Below are 15,980 nucleotides of genomic sequence, written 5' to 3'. Positions count from 1 at the left end.
CTGAGTCCCATAGAAGTGAATGGGGCCGAGCTGTGATACCAAGCACAACCGCTATACAATGTACGGCTCTGTGCTTGGTGAGCAGAAAAGGCTGCAGCCCTACTGCAAGCCCCGGTGCCGCCTTGGCTGAGCGGCAGATACTGATGGCCTATCTTCCAGATAGATCATCAGTTCAAAAATCTCGGAAAACCCCTTTTAATGTGAATTTCCACCTTCTACTGCTGTGTATTTTGTGCTGATTATTTTCTTAAGATAGCTTTATAGCACTTGGAGCTCTGTTTTCTGATAGAGCTCCAAATCCCCTGAATAGTAGTTAACCTACAATTTTTTTAATTTTTTTTTTTGGTTGTATGGCTGTTTAACGGCCGTTAACATTTCTATTTTTTGGACTACCAAAATCCTCTTTGCATTTTTGTATTTTCTGGTCACATATATAGGGCTGTGTTTTATAACTTTTTTTATCAAATGTTTTTCTTTTTTCAGTTTTTATCAGGGGTAAAGAGGTAAAGAAAAAAAAAAGTTTTTTTCCTTTTTTATTTAAGGTACACAAACGTAAGACGCCGATGCTGCAGGCACTAGCAGTGTGAATTCCGTATCGCGGCGGGGACCCATTTATTTGAATGGGTCCGTGGTCCGCAATATATGGCAAATGATAGGACCAAAAAACCCACAGAAGCGCTTACAGCGCTGAGCGGAGGCCCATATCCGATCGTGAGGATTGCGGACACATTCAAGTCAATGATATGGGATTCACATCCTGTCAGAGCCATAGTTAATGGATATTTTTGATATAATAGGCTTAGATGTTGGTTCAGGCATAGCGACACTAGTGATGGTGCATAACTATGTACCTCATGCCGCACAAGTTCCTTACTGTGTCTTCTTCTCCAGTGACAGGGTCACTTTATACCGTGCGTGACTTCACTCTGTTCTTCTATGGACTTGGCAGTCACGCAGTAAGGAAAGACGTGGCGTCTGCTCTGGCACAAGTTGTCCCATGGAAACATTTAAGCAATAAGCTGTCAGGTCTTAGTTCTGGAGTCTGTTTTCTGCACATGGTTTAATGCTTATGTCTGCATCTGATATTCTATATCTAGAAGATGCTGGTCTACAGCAATGGACATCTTTTGCAGTGGCATTAAACCCAATATGTTATGTATATAGCTAACCATTTTCAAACCCTTAGAGATGAAGGTCCTTTAGGGACATTTGGCTTGTATTCATCTGGCTATGCCATTCTTATGTATTTTTTTATGTACCATTTTAGGACTTTCGAATCGAGGAACTTACAATGCTTCTAAACCAATACAGACGGGTAAAGAACTTTGTGATGGCAACACATGGTGAGTTGTGGTATGTAGTCTAGATGGTTCAGTGCCACCCAACTGGCATCAGAGGGCAGTCCTAGTGACATATGGCTTTGCTGCCTATCTCTGGATAAGATTAGATAGGAGCTCCTCTGTGTTCGTCCCTGTTGTAGGAGCACTGGGGTATCTTTTCCATCACCATCAGTTGTGTTGCATGCATCTACGTATGGGCTTCTTATTTGTCTGTACATAGAAATAAGAACAGATGGAGGGAGCAGTTGTGTTTAAAGGGAACCTGTCATCAACTTTATGCTGATCTCGCTGATGGCAGCATAAATTAGTGACCGACATGCTGATTTCAGCCGTGTGTCACTCATGAGCTAAAAGGAAGTGGTTGCTGAGAACCAGCATCATAATCATTGTAGCCCAGGCCTTAAAAAGAGTCAAATCTACCTGAGAAGAGTCCTGGTTATTATAGTCTCCTGCTCTCTCACCCATCTGCTGATGATTGGCAGTTGTCTTGTAGAGAGAAAGGGAGAAAACTAGGTATTAGACTGTCAGTCATCAGCAGGAGAGCAGGACTTCATGAATAACCAGGACTCTTCTCAGGTGGCCGGGACTCTGTTCCAGGCCCAGTCTGATATCATTGTGATGTTGTTTCTTGGCAACCACTTACTTTTAACTTATAAATGACAGCCTGCTGAAATTAACTCGCCTGTCTCTACTTTATCCTGCCGTTAGTATGGGCAGCAAAAAGTTGAGGACAGGTTCCCTTTAAATGTCATGACTGGGTGTGCCAACCCCTTGACTGGACCTGCACATTTGAAGCCTCCACTTTGACATTTTGGATCTTGCAGTTTTACAAGTAGTGGCGGGCCAGATTGGTGGGCATGAAGAAGGTGCAGATGTGCCTACAAATACAACGCCACTAGAGCATTATACAGATGCTCCAGTTAAAATGAATTGTACTATAAAGTGCTTATGAAATGTTTTATTGGCTGGTGTCTCAGAAATGTCAACTGCTAGTTCTTCACTTCATGATCTACTGTGTTCACACTGCATCAAAATCTGTGATAAAAAAAAAATGAGTGTTAATCCAGGGGTGGATTTTGTGGCAGGCCAATCTGCAAACCACAGCAGATAACAAAGGTCAACCTTGGACTTCTGATGCCAGTCCTATGGCGAAAATACATGTTGGACACAGCAATGCAGTGGTCCACAGATGGTATTCTTTGTTTACTTAAACTCAAGGAGTATGGGGTCCTGATCGCCCTACTTAGCTTGGCACAGCATGTGTGTGTTCGGGGAAGATTATGGAAGCCTCCATACACATTAGGGTTGGTTGATCCCGCCAAAGTTGGCAGGTTCTGCTGACCTACATCTAGTGTCTATGAGGGCTTCCTGATGGTAGATGTCGGAGACCAGTTCAATCCATTTTGGAAAAGGAAGTTGAATTTCTAGTCAAAAGAGTGGGCAATAGAGGGTTAAAGAAAAATGGCTTCTTTCTTCCAGCAGCACCGCCACTGTTTGCTAATTCATTCTATGACTTCTGAACCTTACAGTAAACATCTCGTAACTCCTCGAATAGTTTCCAGATTGCTTTCCAGCTCTACTTGTTTTCATATGTAGAATTCGAGACCCTGGCGGCATTTTTCACCATTTGCTTCTATCGGAAAGGAATGCGAAGTTTAGAGGGGTTGGCCATTTTCTAGGACCAGCTGCACGTGTGCACATGAGTTAGTAATAAGCATTAGGAAAATTTCAGGAGTGATGACTTGTTGACATGCAGGTCTGCTGACCTGCGTGTCGGAGCTCACTGGGAACATGGCCGCTGATGGAGGAACCTGTCCGTCGGAGGCCTCCATTCACTTGTACAGGAGAACTAGCACATGCGCAGTCCGTCCCCAGTATAGGTGAATGGAAGCTGCTGATGGACAGAATCCTACATTAACAACCATGTCCCCACCGCAACGCCGGCACGCAGGTCAGAGGATCTACGTGTTAGCATTAAACTATTGGACGCCAATGCCGATAATTTAAATGCTCATTACTAGCTCCCTGCATGTGCGGTTACTAGCTAGTAATAGAAACTGGCCAATCCCTTTAAAGGAAAGCCAACCTTATAAAAAGCCCCTTTATTGCATGTGGATGCTGCAAAAACTTTAACAACCTCATTATTGTGGGGAGATCATAATGATTGAGTTTTAGGAGGCGGAATATTGGTAGCTGCTCGGTCCTAGTGTCCGAATTAAAACGCCTTCTGTCATATGTTTCATAGGCGTATGGCGTGGATCCAAATCACCAACCACATCAATGCCACAAAACTATGAATATTTAAAGGGGTTCTCTAGGAATGATTTAAAATTCAACCTGTATTAGAACGTGAACTGGACTGGTTGCCTTCACCTTCAGAGCTGCCTAGGGTAGTGAGGAGACAGGGCTTCACTACACATTACACTCGTATGCTACATATTGGTGATTGTTCCTGTCAGGCTGCTCAGCCATGATGGCATATCCTGAGCAGGATCACACCAATACCGTCCATTATAGAGCAATGTAGTCAGACCCTGCCTCTCACTCCCCAAAGCAGCTCCACAAGCAGTGGCAACCAATCCTTCTCACATTCTAGTACAGGCTGCTAGCGGCCATTTTAAATCATTCTCGGAGGACCCCTTTAAATGAGTTGTCCTAGAATGATAATGTTTCACCTATCGACAAAATCATATTTGAGTGTCCGACTGCTGGAACCCCTAGCAGTCACAAGGAATGGGGGTCCATCCAAATGAGTTAAAGGGGTTTCCCAGCCTGGGGATCTTAATGGCCTGTCCTCATCAATATCAGATTTGTGGGGGGTCTGGCACCCCCATCAATCAGCTGTTTTGGGCAGTCACTGGACTCTACACAGTGGACTGAGCCTTTCATCTACTATATCAGGCATCCTCAAACTGCGGCCCTCCACCTGTTGCAAAACTACAACTCCCAGCATGCCCGAACAGCCTACAGGAATCATCCTACAGCAGGGCATTGTGGGAGTGGTAGTTTTACAACAGCTGGAGGGCCGCAGTTTGAGGATGCCTGTACTATATGGATAGCTGATGCCTGACCCCCACCGATCTAACATTGATGACCTGTCGTGAGGACATTGTTGCCAACAGTCCTGAATTTCCAGTGACTGTCCCTAATTTTCAGAGACAGTCCCGGCAAATTTGGGCTGTCCGGGGCCGAAAGTGGGCAGGCCACATGTAAACCCTGCTAGTAAATGGTCAGCCCTACACGTTTTGGGGTATTCCCAGGGCGTTCACTATTTGTCCCAAATTTATCAACTACAAAGTTGGTAAGCATGTGAGGAGAGGTCATCAATATCTGGAAACCCCCTTTAACCCAATTATCTATTTTGGTGCCCAGCAAAAAATCTGTAAAAACCTCCATGATTATGGTGTGAGTATGTGATTATTTTCTTTTTTATAATTTTTAGGCTCTTCTGAAAGAATACTTTCTGCCTGCAGTGAAGATGAGGTGGAATCTACCAAAAAATGTATTCCAAAAAATAACCAGACTATGGAGTTACTGAATTCTGAGGTAACGTAGCCCCATTTTGTTTCATTTCTCGATATTTGGCCCAGCGACTTGAAATGGTCCAGATGCTTGGGAGGAACTTGCACTCAAGATTTCTATGGGTTTCAGCTTCTTCCTGGCAGCCATATTGGTTCTTATGAAGCCAGTATCTTGGTCATCCCATCGTCCATAGTCTTCTCCCACACCCCTGTCATTGGCAGTCCATCACAGTACTTGAAGTACATCACTGTACTTGTATTGAGAGATTGAGGGTCAGGTCTCCATAACTCTGTGTACCTACCTCTTACGTAGGATTTATAGACTTCGCTCTGCGGTCTGTACTTACCTGTTGCTCTCACTGGAAAAATGTATTTTTAGAAGATAGAAGAGCGTGACCAGACTTGTCAGAACTGACTTTCCATTATTTACTTGAGTAGCTTCCACCTAAAAGCTTGTACCTACCTTGTCTCCTACAGGTGTGTTCCATCGCGTCTTCTCCAACTGCTCCAACCTCTCCTCCTCAAAACATCCTGGAAAATGGGTAAGAGGAAATGACTAAAGACCATTACATATCAAGGCGTCTCTGAGCGACTGTGTATTCTTCAGAGTTCAGTGAGCCTCATGGTTGTCTATATAGTCATATACTGTATAGACTTAAAGGGGTTGTCCAGGATAAGAAAAACATGGCTGTTTTTTCTTCCCAAAATAGCGCCACACTTATCTGCAGGTGGTGTGTGGTATTGCTGCTTAGATTCATTCATGTAAAGGGGTTTTCTGGTGAAAAATGAATTTTTATCAAGTTCCTGCAACACGGCCCCTCTTCATTTTCCATGGTGACATGCCCCGGTCCAGTCAATGACTGGCATGACCACAAGCTGCTAAACTCAGTTATTGTCTGCAGTAACGGCACATCATAGAGTCATAAGAATAGAGGCTCCAGAATGGTTATCACATGGGAAATGCAAGTAGTTACTAAAACAGACATGTCAGGAGAGGTGACGGGTCCTCTTTAGGTGGTCAGACTAGCTGCTGGGAATGGCCAGCATCAGATCATGTTATACCACTGGCAAGAAATGCACAGCTCTCTGGGGAGGGTGCTGCCAGTATGTTTGCATTGCAGTTTTGCTAAGTATCTTGACGAAAAGCCATGTGTTCTTACTTTGGAGTTAATTAAAACAGGATTTGTGTGGTTGTGTTGCATAATGCATCGGCTGAATACGAAATGTTAAGCACAGTGGCTGCCAACCTTGTGCCAGGCTATCCATAGCACTCTAAGCAGGCTGATGACTGATACATAAGGAACAAGCTTTTGTGTCAACCATGCAACATACTTTTGTATTACCAAGAAGTAAAACATTTTAGAAAAATAGCATTTTTGTTTATTTTTTTAAAATATATCTATATCGCAGCAGAAACTTTTTTTTTTTTTTTAACATTCTCCAAATCTGGTGCAATGCCCTAAATTATAATAAAATATTTAAAAATAATAATATAGGAAAAATTCTGGCTACCCACAGTCTCCACTAGAGGGAGCTTATGAGCTCACTGTATTATTGAGTTTAATGTATAACCACATACGGTAAGCTCCCTCTAGTGGTGGTTACAGGTAACAAAAACTTTATGCACTTCAATTCCTTTTCTATACAGAGGATTTAAAGCTCTGTGAGAAAAAAAAAATACCTCCAACTATTAAGAAATTCAATTCTTAAAGGTACAGTTCTATCAGACAGGGATTTTTTTTTTAACTACATTTTCAGAGAACTTTTTGTTATAGAATTTTAGACTTTTTTTAATTTCAGAATTGCCATGCCATTGAAAATTAAGTGAAAAATAAGGCTTTTATGTAATCTCAGAAAGAGAGACTCTTAATAGGAGAACAAAGTAATCAGTTTGTGATGCAAAAGTTTATCTGTAAGATCTTTATTACAATAGTAGGTGGAGGATTGGAATGATTGACGTTCCCTTGATAGGCCTAGATAAACATGGAAAAGGAGGAGCAGGACATTGATTACTATAATGTCAGAAGCCCTGACCAGTCACACTACTGAGATGTAATTGGGCCAGTATGGTGCTCCTATACAATCGCCACCCCTCACTCCTCCCTGACCGCTGGTCTGACAAATACTGTTAAGTGAGCCTCTCTGTCTTTCAAAAAGTCCAGACCATGCATAAGCTAAAGACTCTAGAAAATAACTTGTATACATAAAGTGGTTTCCGAATGGATTGGCTTTACCAGACGAGAACATTCTTATATTAAGACCCTGAAGTATAGCCATACCGAGAGTTGCCTATCTAAAGTACAAACAACTGAACATGGTTTGCCATATTTTTTTGACAGGATCGGCACGCCTAGTTCTTCAGAAAATCTTAACTCGCCACAAGAAGAAAACTTAGACCACAGGAATAGGTGATTAGGTTATAAGTAACCAAATCTGTGAAATGATATGATATTACTGTTCATCAAGACTCTAGAAAAACTTGAACGTTTTTGGCTGCGTTTTCTTTGAATAGAGTCCAACCCCGACAACTATCCACCAGCTTGGAAGATTTGCAAAGCGCATCTACGGAAAAGGTACAATAACATTCACATAAACCATGTTGGGCAGGGTGTAAATTTACATAAGTCGTCCAATTCTGTGTAATATACATATTACAGAAAATATTCTAGAACCTGTGTTACTCAAATGAAAGGTATATTGAAAACCCCAAATGTAATACAAACTGTTGAATTGGGACCAACTTGTAAAGGCCACTTTTCTATCAATAAACAAAATTAATGAGGGGTGAACAGGGGCGTAGCTAAAAGGTCATGGGCCCTGGTGCAAGAGTTCATCCTGGGCCCCCTTCCCTCAGTGCTTTGTGGCCAGGTGCAGGGGAGCACATAGCCTTCCTGTTGCCTGAGGCAAAAATTGAAACTGCACCCTCCACCATGCCAAATTCTTGACCTAACTCAATTTCTCCAGCCAGAGGTGTAACTTGACCAGCATGCGCTTTCTATATACCGGTGTCTTCTTATGTGGCACAAGGGTCTTTGGGGCCCCCTCAGGCTCCTGGGCCCGGTAGCGACTGCTACCTCTGCACCCCCTATAGCTACGCCCCTGGGGGTGAACATATGACAGGCATGGTCTCGGACCCCATGGCAGTCCCTAATTGTTGGGACATGATACGTTTGCAGTCATTGGCAATAACAATCTCTAGTGATGGCACAAGAGATGCAACATCATAATATTTGCCACTTAAATCTTGCCACTTGCTATTTCATTTGCCACTTAAATCTTGCCACTTGCTATTTCATTTGCCACTTAAAGTTGTGATCCCAAAGGGTAAAAATGTATGTTGGCAAGGGCTAGAAAGGTGTTATATAGTACATGGCAATATCTTCCTAGAACCAGCCCTGTACCTCACATAGATCCAGAGATCTCCCCATTCATTGTGCCAGTTGCTCTACTAGATTTATTTCAAGCTGGCAGCTCAGAGGCATGTCCTTTCTGCTGCAGCTCCCTTCGTGTAACCGTCAGCTTCTAACAGAAGATATGGCTGGTGGCAGTTAAATAATGGAGTGGAGCATGCGCGTCCACCTCAGAGAGGTGGACAGATGTGACAAAAAGAGCACACAGCAGGTGGTGCTATACAAATACATTTTATTTAATAACTCAGTGGCTTTGCTAAATTTTCAATTACAAAAGTATTCATATCCAGGTGTTTGAAAAATGAAGAATATTTTTCATTGGATAACCCCTTTTTTTATTCCTAAATATTAAAATACGGTGTGTTCTGAGAGCGGTGTTATCTAGTGGAGCAGAATAACTTGTGAACGAATATAAGGTTATGACGAAGGAGGAGTTTGCACAATCCAGATAATAGCACATTGTATATTACCCCTACAGATTCTTAAATTTAATATATTCAGTAAGCGGTGTGCATGTCTTCTAATACATGTCTTCATTACTGGTGGGGGCACAGACTTTCCTGCATGTTCACTGTTTGCAATATGCATCATTTACTTGTCCAGGTCCCATGTTTTAAGAAGCAATTTTCGACTAATTTTCTTTTTTTGAAAAAAAAAAAAAGCTGATTTACTACAGTTTGTTTTAAGAGAATCAAGGCAGAAAGTTCTTTCTAGTTGTCTCAACTAGAACCATTCCTGTTCATTTGCCCTGTTAGGACACATGAACTTCATGGAGGGAAATCCTCCTCTATTACCCAGAGTGGAGAGCTGATGACAAAGAGCAGTGGTGTGCTCAGCCCCATGTATTACATGGTCAGTCTTTCATTTCATATGCTGACATAAGAATTCCCCCAGAGATATCAGCTGTTCCCCCAAGTTACCACTTGGGTCAGCATTATTACAAAAAGAGGAGTTGTCACTTTGAAGGAGCAGTCTATGGTGTGGTGCCGTGATGCAAAGATCTTCCTTTATTCCTCAGGTTTATGACTCCCTCATCATCCTCCTAAATAATTATTTCCCAGTATTTCCTAGTTTAGGAAGTAGTTATGCAGAGAAAAGGTTGGCGCATGACCCTACTTTATGAAGATCATAAGGTTGACATGAACCAAGAGGAGGAAGACCGGAAAAAAACCTGTTCTTCAAGATTTTTATTTTTCCTCCAGTTCTTGACGTGACTCTGCATGGAGGGGCTATTGGATTTTACATGTTTATTATTTTAATCACCGCCCCTGCTGGATCCTGTAATATGTAGTGGAAAGGGGTATTCATACAGATACCATTTTGGATCATGAACCTTCTTCATGCAGACAATAAAGTTGATTACCCAGAAGACTATGGGAGAGCAACCTTTTTTATTTTCTGCAAATTTTTCCACCGTAAATCTTCTCCCACTGGATTGAAATGGGCTTTCTCTCCAGATCCCTATTAAAGGTTTATTTACGTCACTTTAATGATGAGCTACTCTTCGTAGGAGAACCCTTGAAGGACACATTCACTTCTCTGTGTCCAGTCAACAGTAGTTTTAAGAATAACTCTTTTGTCTGAGAATTGTCTAGTGTTCCTCATCATCCAGAATATTCTTGTAGTCTTGCACTGTTTAATCAGTAGGAAAATGTGGTGTCAAATAGTCAACTGGACCATGTGTCTTGTGACTAGCAGCATGTGATGCTCACTATCATTGAGGTGTTTTTGTCACTGTAGATATTTGTGTGTATGGCATTACTCCAACCCATTTACTCCTGACCACAATCGATCCAGCTCAATGGCTCTCTTGTACAACAGTCCTTAAAGGGAACCCTTTACCTTGAACACGTGGTTCGATCTGTGGGCAGCAGGTTATAGAGCAGGAGGAACCGAGCCGATTGGAATATAGTTTTCTGGGAAGAGATTTAGTAGAACTTGTAATTCCTTTGTCTTAATTTCTGCTCATTTTGGGCTTATCAGTGAGTGACAGTCTTCTTTGTGTCAGTGTGTCTATAGATACAGGTATCGATCACTGAGCAGGACCGCCCAACGGACTCCTAAGCCCAAAATGAGAAGGATTTAAAACAAATGAATTTGTCACGGCCTCGGTGTGTGTGCCGCGACATTTTCACCGCGCATGCTGGTTGCCGGTGGCAACTTGTTTTTATGCATGTGTGTGCGCTTTACCTTTTTAGGATGTTTTATTTGGTGTGCACAGGGTTAAGGTATGCTTGGTAGGTGTGGTGGGTGTGACCTCAGGCCTCCTATATGTTGGTGTGGTGGAGCCCGAGTGTCAGTTTGGTTTGTTTGTCCGCTTGGTGTGGAGCTCTGCTCCTGGGCTGAATGATACTGTCTGTGTGAGCTATCCTTATTTGTTATTTTGTATTTTTTGCTTTGTCTGTTGTCCCCTCCCGTGTGTTTCTGTCATTCCTCCCCCCACCTGTTGTATGTAGTTATGGTGCGGGTTTTGCTTGGAGGTTTGGTTGTTGTATGAGGCTCCGGAAGGGGCGTGCTTTCCCGGAGGGGTTTAAGTGAAGACTTGCCTGTGGGCTTTTCCAGCTTGGAGCCACCTTCCATCATGGCTACGGCAGGTAAGTGAGGATTGCATAGTTATGTTACTGTGTAACTTACCTGCCGTACTGTTTAGCCCATGGCCCTCTATCCTGCTTGCCACTGGGCCGTTTGAGACACCATTCATCCGTGGTGTTGGGTGAATGGGTGGTTTCTGCCTGTCATTAGGCCTAGGGCTTTGTAGGGATAGCAGGGTCAAAGGTTGGTGAGCATGAGCCCCCTTACCTTCTGAGGCGGCTTATGCGGTAGGAGTCTAATGTGAGTTCAGGGTTGAGCTAGGTGGTGACCTGTTCCTTCCTAGTTGTCATTACATGGTGGGGGGTTTTCCACACTCCCCACTGTGACAGAATTATGCCTAAAACTATATATCTACTGTATAACCCGCTGCCCACAGTTCAGACTGCCTGTTCAACGTGACTGCTTCCCTTTAAAACAGAATTCTTATGACAGGTTTGATTTTTTGTGTGTATAGAATGTTCTAAGTCAATACAATAATTAAGCCTTGATTCGCATTGATTATTTATAATTTATTTATTATATATAATTTAAAGAGAAGGCATTATGATTTTGGTAAGGCTACTTTCACACTCGCGTTAAGCTTTTCTTGCAGGCTGTTCCTGCCAGATCCGTACTCCTGTTTGCACACGTGTGCTGTCGGAAGTCCGCCCAGCCCCATTCACTATAATGGGGACTGGCCGGAGATCCGGCTGCAGCTCGGCAAACATGCCGAGAGGCGGACGGACAAAAAACGGAGCCTAATGCAGACCCTGGATGTGCTGGTTATAAAGCATTCAGCACAAATATTCCAATGCCAAATTGCCAGGAACTTAATGATGGTCCACAAGCCATCTGATTTCTGCAAAGCCTGCTCTGAGAACCCATGTAGGAGAATACGGGAGGTGGGGGTATGGGAGCTGAAGATCAGCATGAAGACAGAGCGGAGAGATCTCAAGTGAGTATTTTTCTGCTCTGTCTTTAGGTCCTGCTCTTCAGCTCCAATATTCTTCTCCAGGTCGATCCTGATGGCCTGGCATGTTTAGAATTCTGCTGTGGGACATGTCACCTTCCCTGACTTGGTTGTTCTAGTAACTACTTGCATTCCCCATGTAATAACAATTCTGGAACATCTATTCTTATGACTCTGCCATTCCTTTAGTATGGTTTTGAATGAATCGCTAGCAGTTTGCAATGAAGGTCCAGATGGTTGTTACTAGTTAAGGGTGTGTTCCTGCACAGCCTTACACCATCCAATCAGTGCTGCCAGTGTCAGACTTTGCAAGGACACACGCCCCAACTGGTAACACCCATCTGGACCTTCATTGAAAAGCTGCTAGCAATTAATTCATACTTTCTAGAAGGAATAATAAAGGAATGGTACAACATAGTCATAAGAATAGAGGCTCCAAAATTGTCATTACATGGGGAATGCAAGTAGTTACTAAAACAGGCATGTCAGGAGAGGGGACGGGTCCTCTTTAAGCGCAATAGATGAATGTATATTACTGTTTTGTAGAGCCTAAGGAGTAAAGGGGTTAAATGCCATTGACGTTGGTGCGATCCTTACTCTAACCATTCACTGCGTTGTATTTGCACACAATACTAACCGTTTGGTCTTGTCACTTTTTTCTTCACGTCTTGACACTGTGTAGCATGCTGATGGGGAAATCTCAGAGCCTGTTGTAACAGAACCTGTTGTAACGTCTGAGGTATATTAACTTTCTTACAACTACTCGTCTTATTAATGAAACTTTTGTCTCATGTTTTTGTAGTTTTCAAAAATAACTAATTGTCATCACATTTGCCTGTTTGTGCGGTTGGACACCTTCATCATACTAATAATTCCACCCCTGTTATAATACAGTATAGTCAGTCCTTTCTACAGCAGGGTATGGTCACAACTGGTGTAAAGAGGATGAGGTCTCTTTATGAAATCACAGTCCCTCAGTTCTAAATCCAAGAATCAGCGCTACACGCTAGCCATGGCGAGGCCTACATCTGTGACATTACAGAATCGGCAACCCCCTATTTGATACAGAGTTTGTCAGTTTTCATTCGATATGAACATGTTGACCTTCTTAGCTTTTATGATCCCCAAACTTAAAAGGAACTTCCATCAATTTTCTTTTATCACATATTAACGGCTTACATGTGACTTTCTTTTATATTAAAAAAACAAAATGGATGGATGGTTTTCTGGATGTATTTTTTTATTTAAATTTTTTAAAGTCACTCCATGTATTTTACTTCCTGTCTCTGCTGTTTAATCGTTTGGACATTTCTGCTAGCCATACACTTCGGACAATGATCGGCCACAGATCAGTCGTCTGTGGGATCGTTCATACTTGAGATCCCACTAGCAACACGCCAGGCTAAATTAACTGACCAGGGAGTCAGTTTAAAAAAACAAAACAAAAAAAAACAACTCCCTGGCCCATGAGTACAACGGCTTATGATCGGCCAAATTCAGCCAATTAAGCCATAAACATGCATTTTTCCAGCATGGCCGATTATGTTTTCGACAGAAAAGATTCTGCTGTCAACCCTTTTTTTTTAAACGACAGTTACCTGAAATTGGCCATTCCGGACACTTTTTTTTTTTATTTTTTCTCATGTATGGTCAGCATTAGCACAGAAGATGGTCTTGCTTAAACCCTTTGTCAGACCATCACTGCGGCCAGAGAAAGCCCCCCACCCTATAGTGACTCAACAAAAGCATCACAACATAACACAGATATGGACATCTGTTTTGCCAGGAGGTCTTACTTTCCAACTGACCTCTTTCCCCGTCCCCACGTCTTCCTTAGCTGGTGTCCCCAATTTCCAAGATTGGGCCAATGTATTGCAGGGCTACCAAACTATGCCTTCTGCAGGTATAGTTGTAAGTCAGACCATACCTCCTGACCAGAAACTGGAGACTCTTGGTAAGGAAGATGGGGATGGTCAGTTTGTCTCCAACCAAAACTGAGCTGTTGTTTTTTTTAAACAGGTTAGCTTTAAGGCTATCTGGTACCATCTCTGTTGACTAGCAGGTTCTGTGTACCAACCAGGTAACCAGGTCAGTGCTCTTTTGGCAGCAGACCTGCCTGGGACAAGACTTGTCTTTTTAGACGTTTCTCTGTTTGTCTGCCATTATTATTAGAAATGTAATTCTTGAAACTGCATTGTCTTGGATTGTTCTGTACATGATCTAACCAAAGCGTCTTCTAAATGACCTCTACATTTGTCCATGGCAGAGTAAAGCAGATCCTAGGTACCAGACTTTACCGGGAAAACTGTCTCGCGCCACTCCAAATGGGTCACATGATTCCTACAGAAAACCTGCTTCCCAGAATGCTTTGCACATAAACAGCGAAGTGAATGGAATTCAGAGCTTGTGTAAGTGATGGCCTTCAATATGTAACCTTTGCTATATTATCTGTAAGACTGACCAGGTTTTATCATCCGGCGCCATGTAAAGTTCCATCTCTTCAGGTACCTATAAATCCATTTCAACTGATTATGGAGAATTGTCATGTCCAACGATGATCCTTATAGAACCCAATCAAGATGGCTGTTATGGGGGTAGGGAAGTTAACTGCTGCTTGGTCACACTTGGTCTAAAGGTCAAGGAGATCCTTTGGTAGGCTACACTGCCCATGAGGATATAGAAACCTGAGAAGGCCAACCTGTTCTTGGTCTCTATAGAGGACAATTCTACATCAGTATGGTTCCAACTTGCCATTAACCTAAGGAGCTTCTTGCTGATCTTTTTAGATCTTTACATGTCTGTGGAGATCTGGATGTAGCACCTCTTATACCAGTGATGTCCATGCCCCCTAGAAGCTTTACTTCCTATTTCTGGTGGCATAGGGAGAGTTATTCCAGGTCCAATGCTGGAGGTTGCTGGTAAATATAAGGATCAGAAAGGTGTTTAATCAATTTCTTCTTCCACTCTAATTTTATTAATGTGCTCCTCTGATAAACTAGGGCAATAAATAATAGCATCTTCAGGTCATTTAAAGTTTCTTATTGCTAGACTTGAGAAAGCCCATAATCCATATCTTTCAGCTTTATTTCCCATCTTCCTTCAGATTATGAAATTTAACATTTAATTTTTTTTTTTTTTTTTTTTATTGGGTCTTGCTGGTTGATTTGAAGATATCAACAGAAGTGTCAGTGCCCCAGTAATAGGTATCGTACCACTGCATGCGCGTGATATATTTCCTACCTCAAGGGGCATCATTGGTTTTCATAGATGCAACCTTCAAACTTCAGTAGAGTGTTCTCTGAGGCTGGCCATACACATCTGGATATCTACCAACCCCTGCATGTGTCCTGGAGTTTGCCTATCCTTATCTTCCCCAACATGCTGGGGGAGAGTCGGGAGACCTCCGTCCGCATTAAATGGTTGGCCGATCCCAATGAAATTGGTGGTTTGCTCGAAATGTATCTAATGTGCATGGCCAGGTTAAAGTTAGACATGTGCTTTTAAAGCAGAGTATCATTTTATATTTACAACTGGTTGGTTTTGTCATGGATAGGTTCAGCTAGTGGCTCTTGGACTGGAGTGCCTTGGGCCCACCAGAGGCAATGATTCTGAGGGCTTACCCTGCATGTGTACAAAACCTGCACATCCATTTTTTAATTGCATGGTGGTTCTCATTGTACACATACAACATATCATCTATAGGGTCCAATAGGTCATAGTGAAAGGTGATGGCCTCCAGGTCAACTCCAAATGGGGTTGTCTTCTGGTGGACTTTAATTCAATTCTTGCATCAGATCTTCTGGTACTATAGAGGGCCAGTCCGACCCCAGCAAGTAGACCCTACTCATCTGAAACTCTCCTAGCCATTTCACTAATATGCGATTTTGGCTACAACTTTTCATTGAGGAGAAGGGTTGACATGATGAAGTCTGAGGACTAGACCTTCTATGCCGTGTGAGCATGCTTTGTTATAAACAACTTTGCGATTAATTGTGGATTTTAAAAGCGAAATGTGCATGGATATCTGCTCGGTGTGCATTTGTGGGCATGGAAACCTGTGAAATATATTGCAAATAGAACTTGTACAGCTCAGAGTCCTTGAGAATGGATGAGGTGGGGTCTAAAAGATTGTCTAATATATAGGATCCTAGTGTTTATTCTCAGGAGA

General features: G+C 42.5%; 1 protein-coding gene across 8 annotated transcripts in view; it reads left to right on the top strand.

The window, feature by feature from the left end:
- PPFIBP2 (PPFIA binding protein 2) overlaps nucleotides 1-15,980 on the top strand; it is a 165,501-nt gene that overhangs the window by 124,748 nt on the left and 24,773 nt on the right. For 7 of the 8 annotated variants that reach the window (XM_044270637.1, XM_044270638.1, XM_044270636.1 and 4 more), the window contains 7 exons: nucleotides 1,268-1,343; nucleotides 4,783-4,886; nucleotides 5,339-5,403; nucleotides 7,201-7,269; nucleotides 7,374-7,434; nucleotides 12,495-12,551; nucleotides 14,079-14,220. In XM_044270637.1, the coding sequence (XP_044126572.1) occupies nucleotides 1,268-1,343; nucleotides 4,783-4,886; nucleotides 5,339-5,403; nucleotides 7,201-7,269; nucleotides 7,374-7,434; nucleotides 12,495-12,551; nucleotides 14,079-14,220 (574 nt within the window). The remainder of the gene's footprint in view (nucleotides 1-1,267; nucleotides 1,344-4,782; nucleotides 4,887-5,338; nucleotides 5,404-7,200; nucleotides 7,270-7,373; nucleotides 7,435-12,494; nucleotides 12,552-14,078; nucleotides 14,221-15,980) is intronic. The other variant, XM_044270639.1, reaches the window with a different exon arrangement.

Source organism: Bufo gargarizans, chromosome 10 (assembly GCF_014858855.1).
Source record: "Bufo gargarizans isolate SCDJY-AF-19 chromosome 10, ASM1485885v1, whole genome shotgun sequence".
Taxonomy (NCBI): domain Eukaryota; kingdom Metazoa; phylum Chordata; class Amphibia; order Anura; family Bufonidae; genus Bufo; species Bufo gargarizans.
The sequence above is the reverse complement of the archived record's forward strand: the minus strand, read 5'-3'. Positions and strand labels throughout refer to the sequence as shown.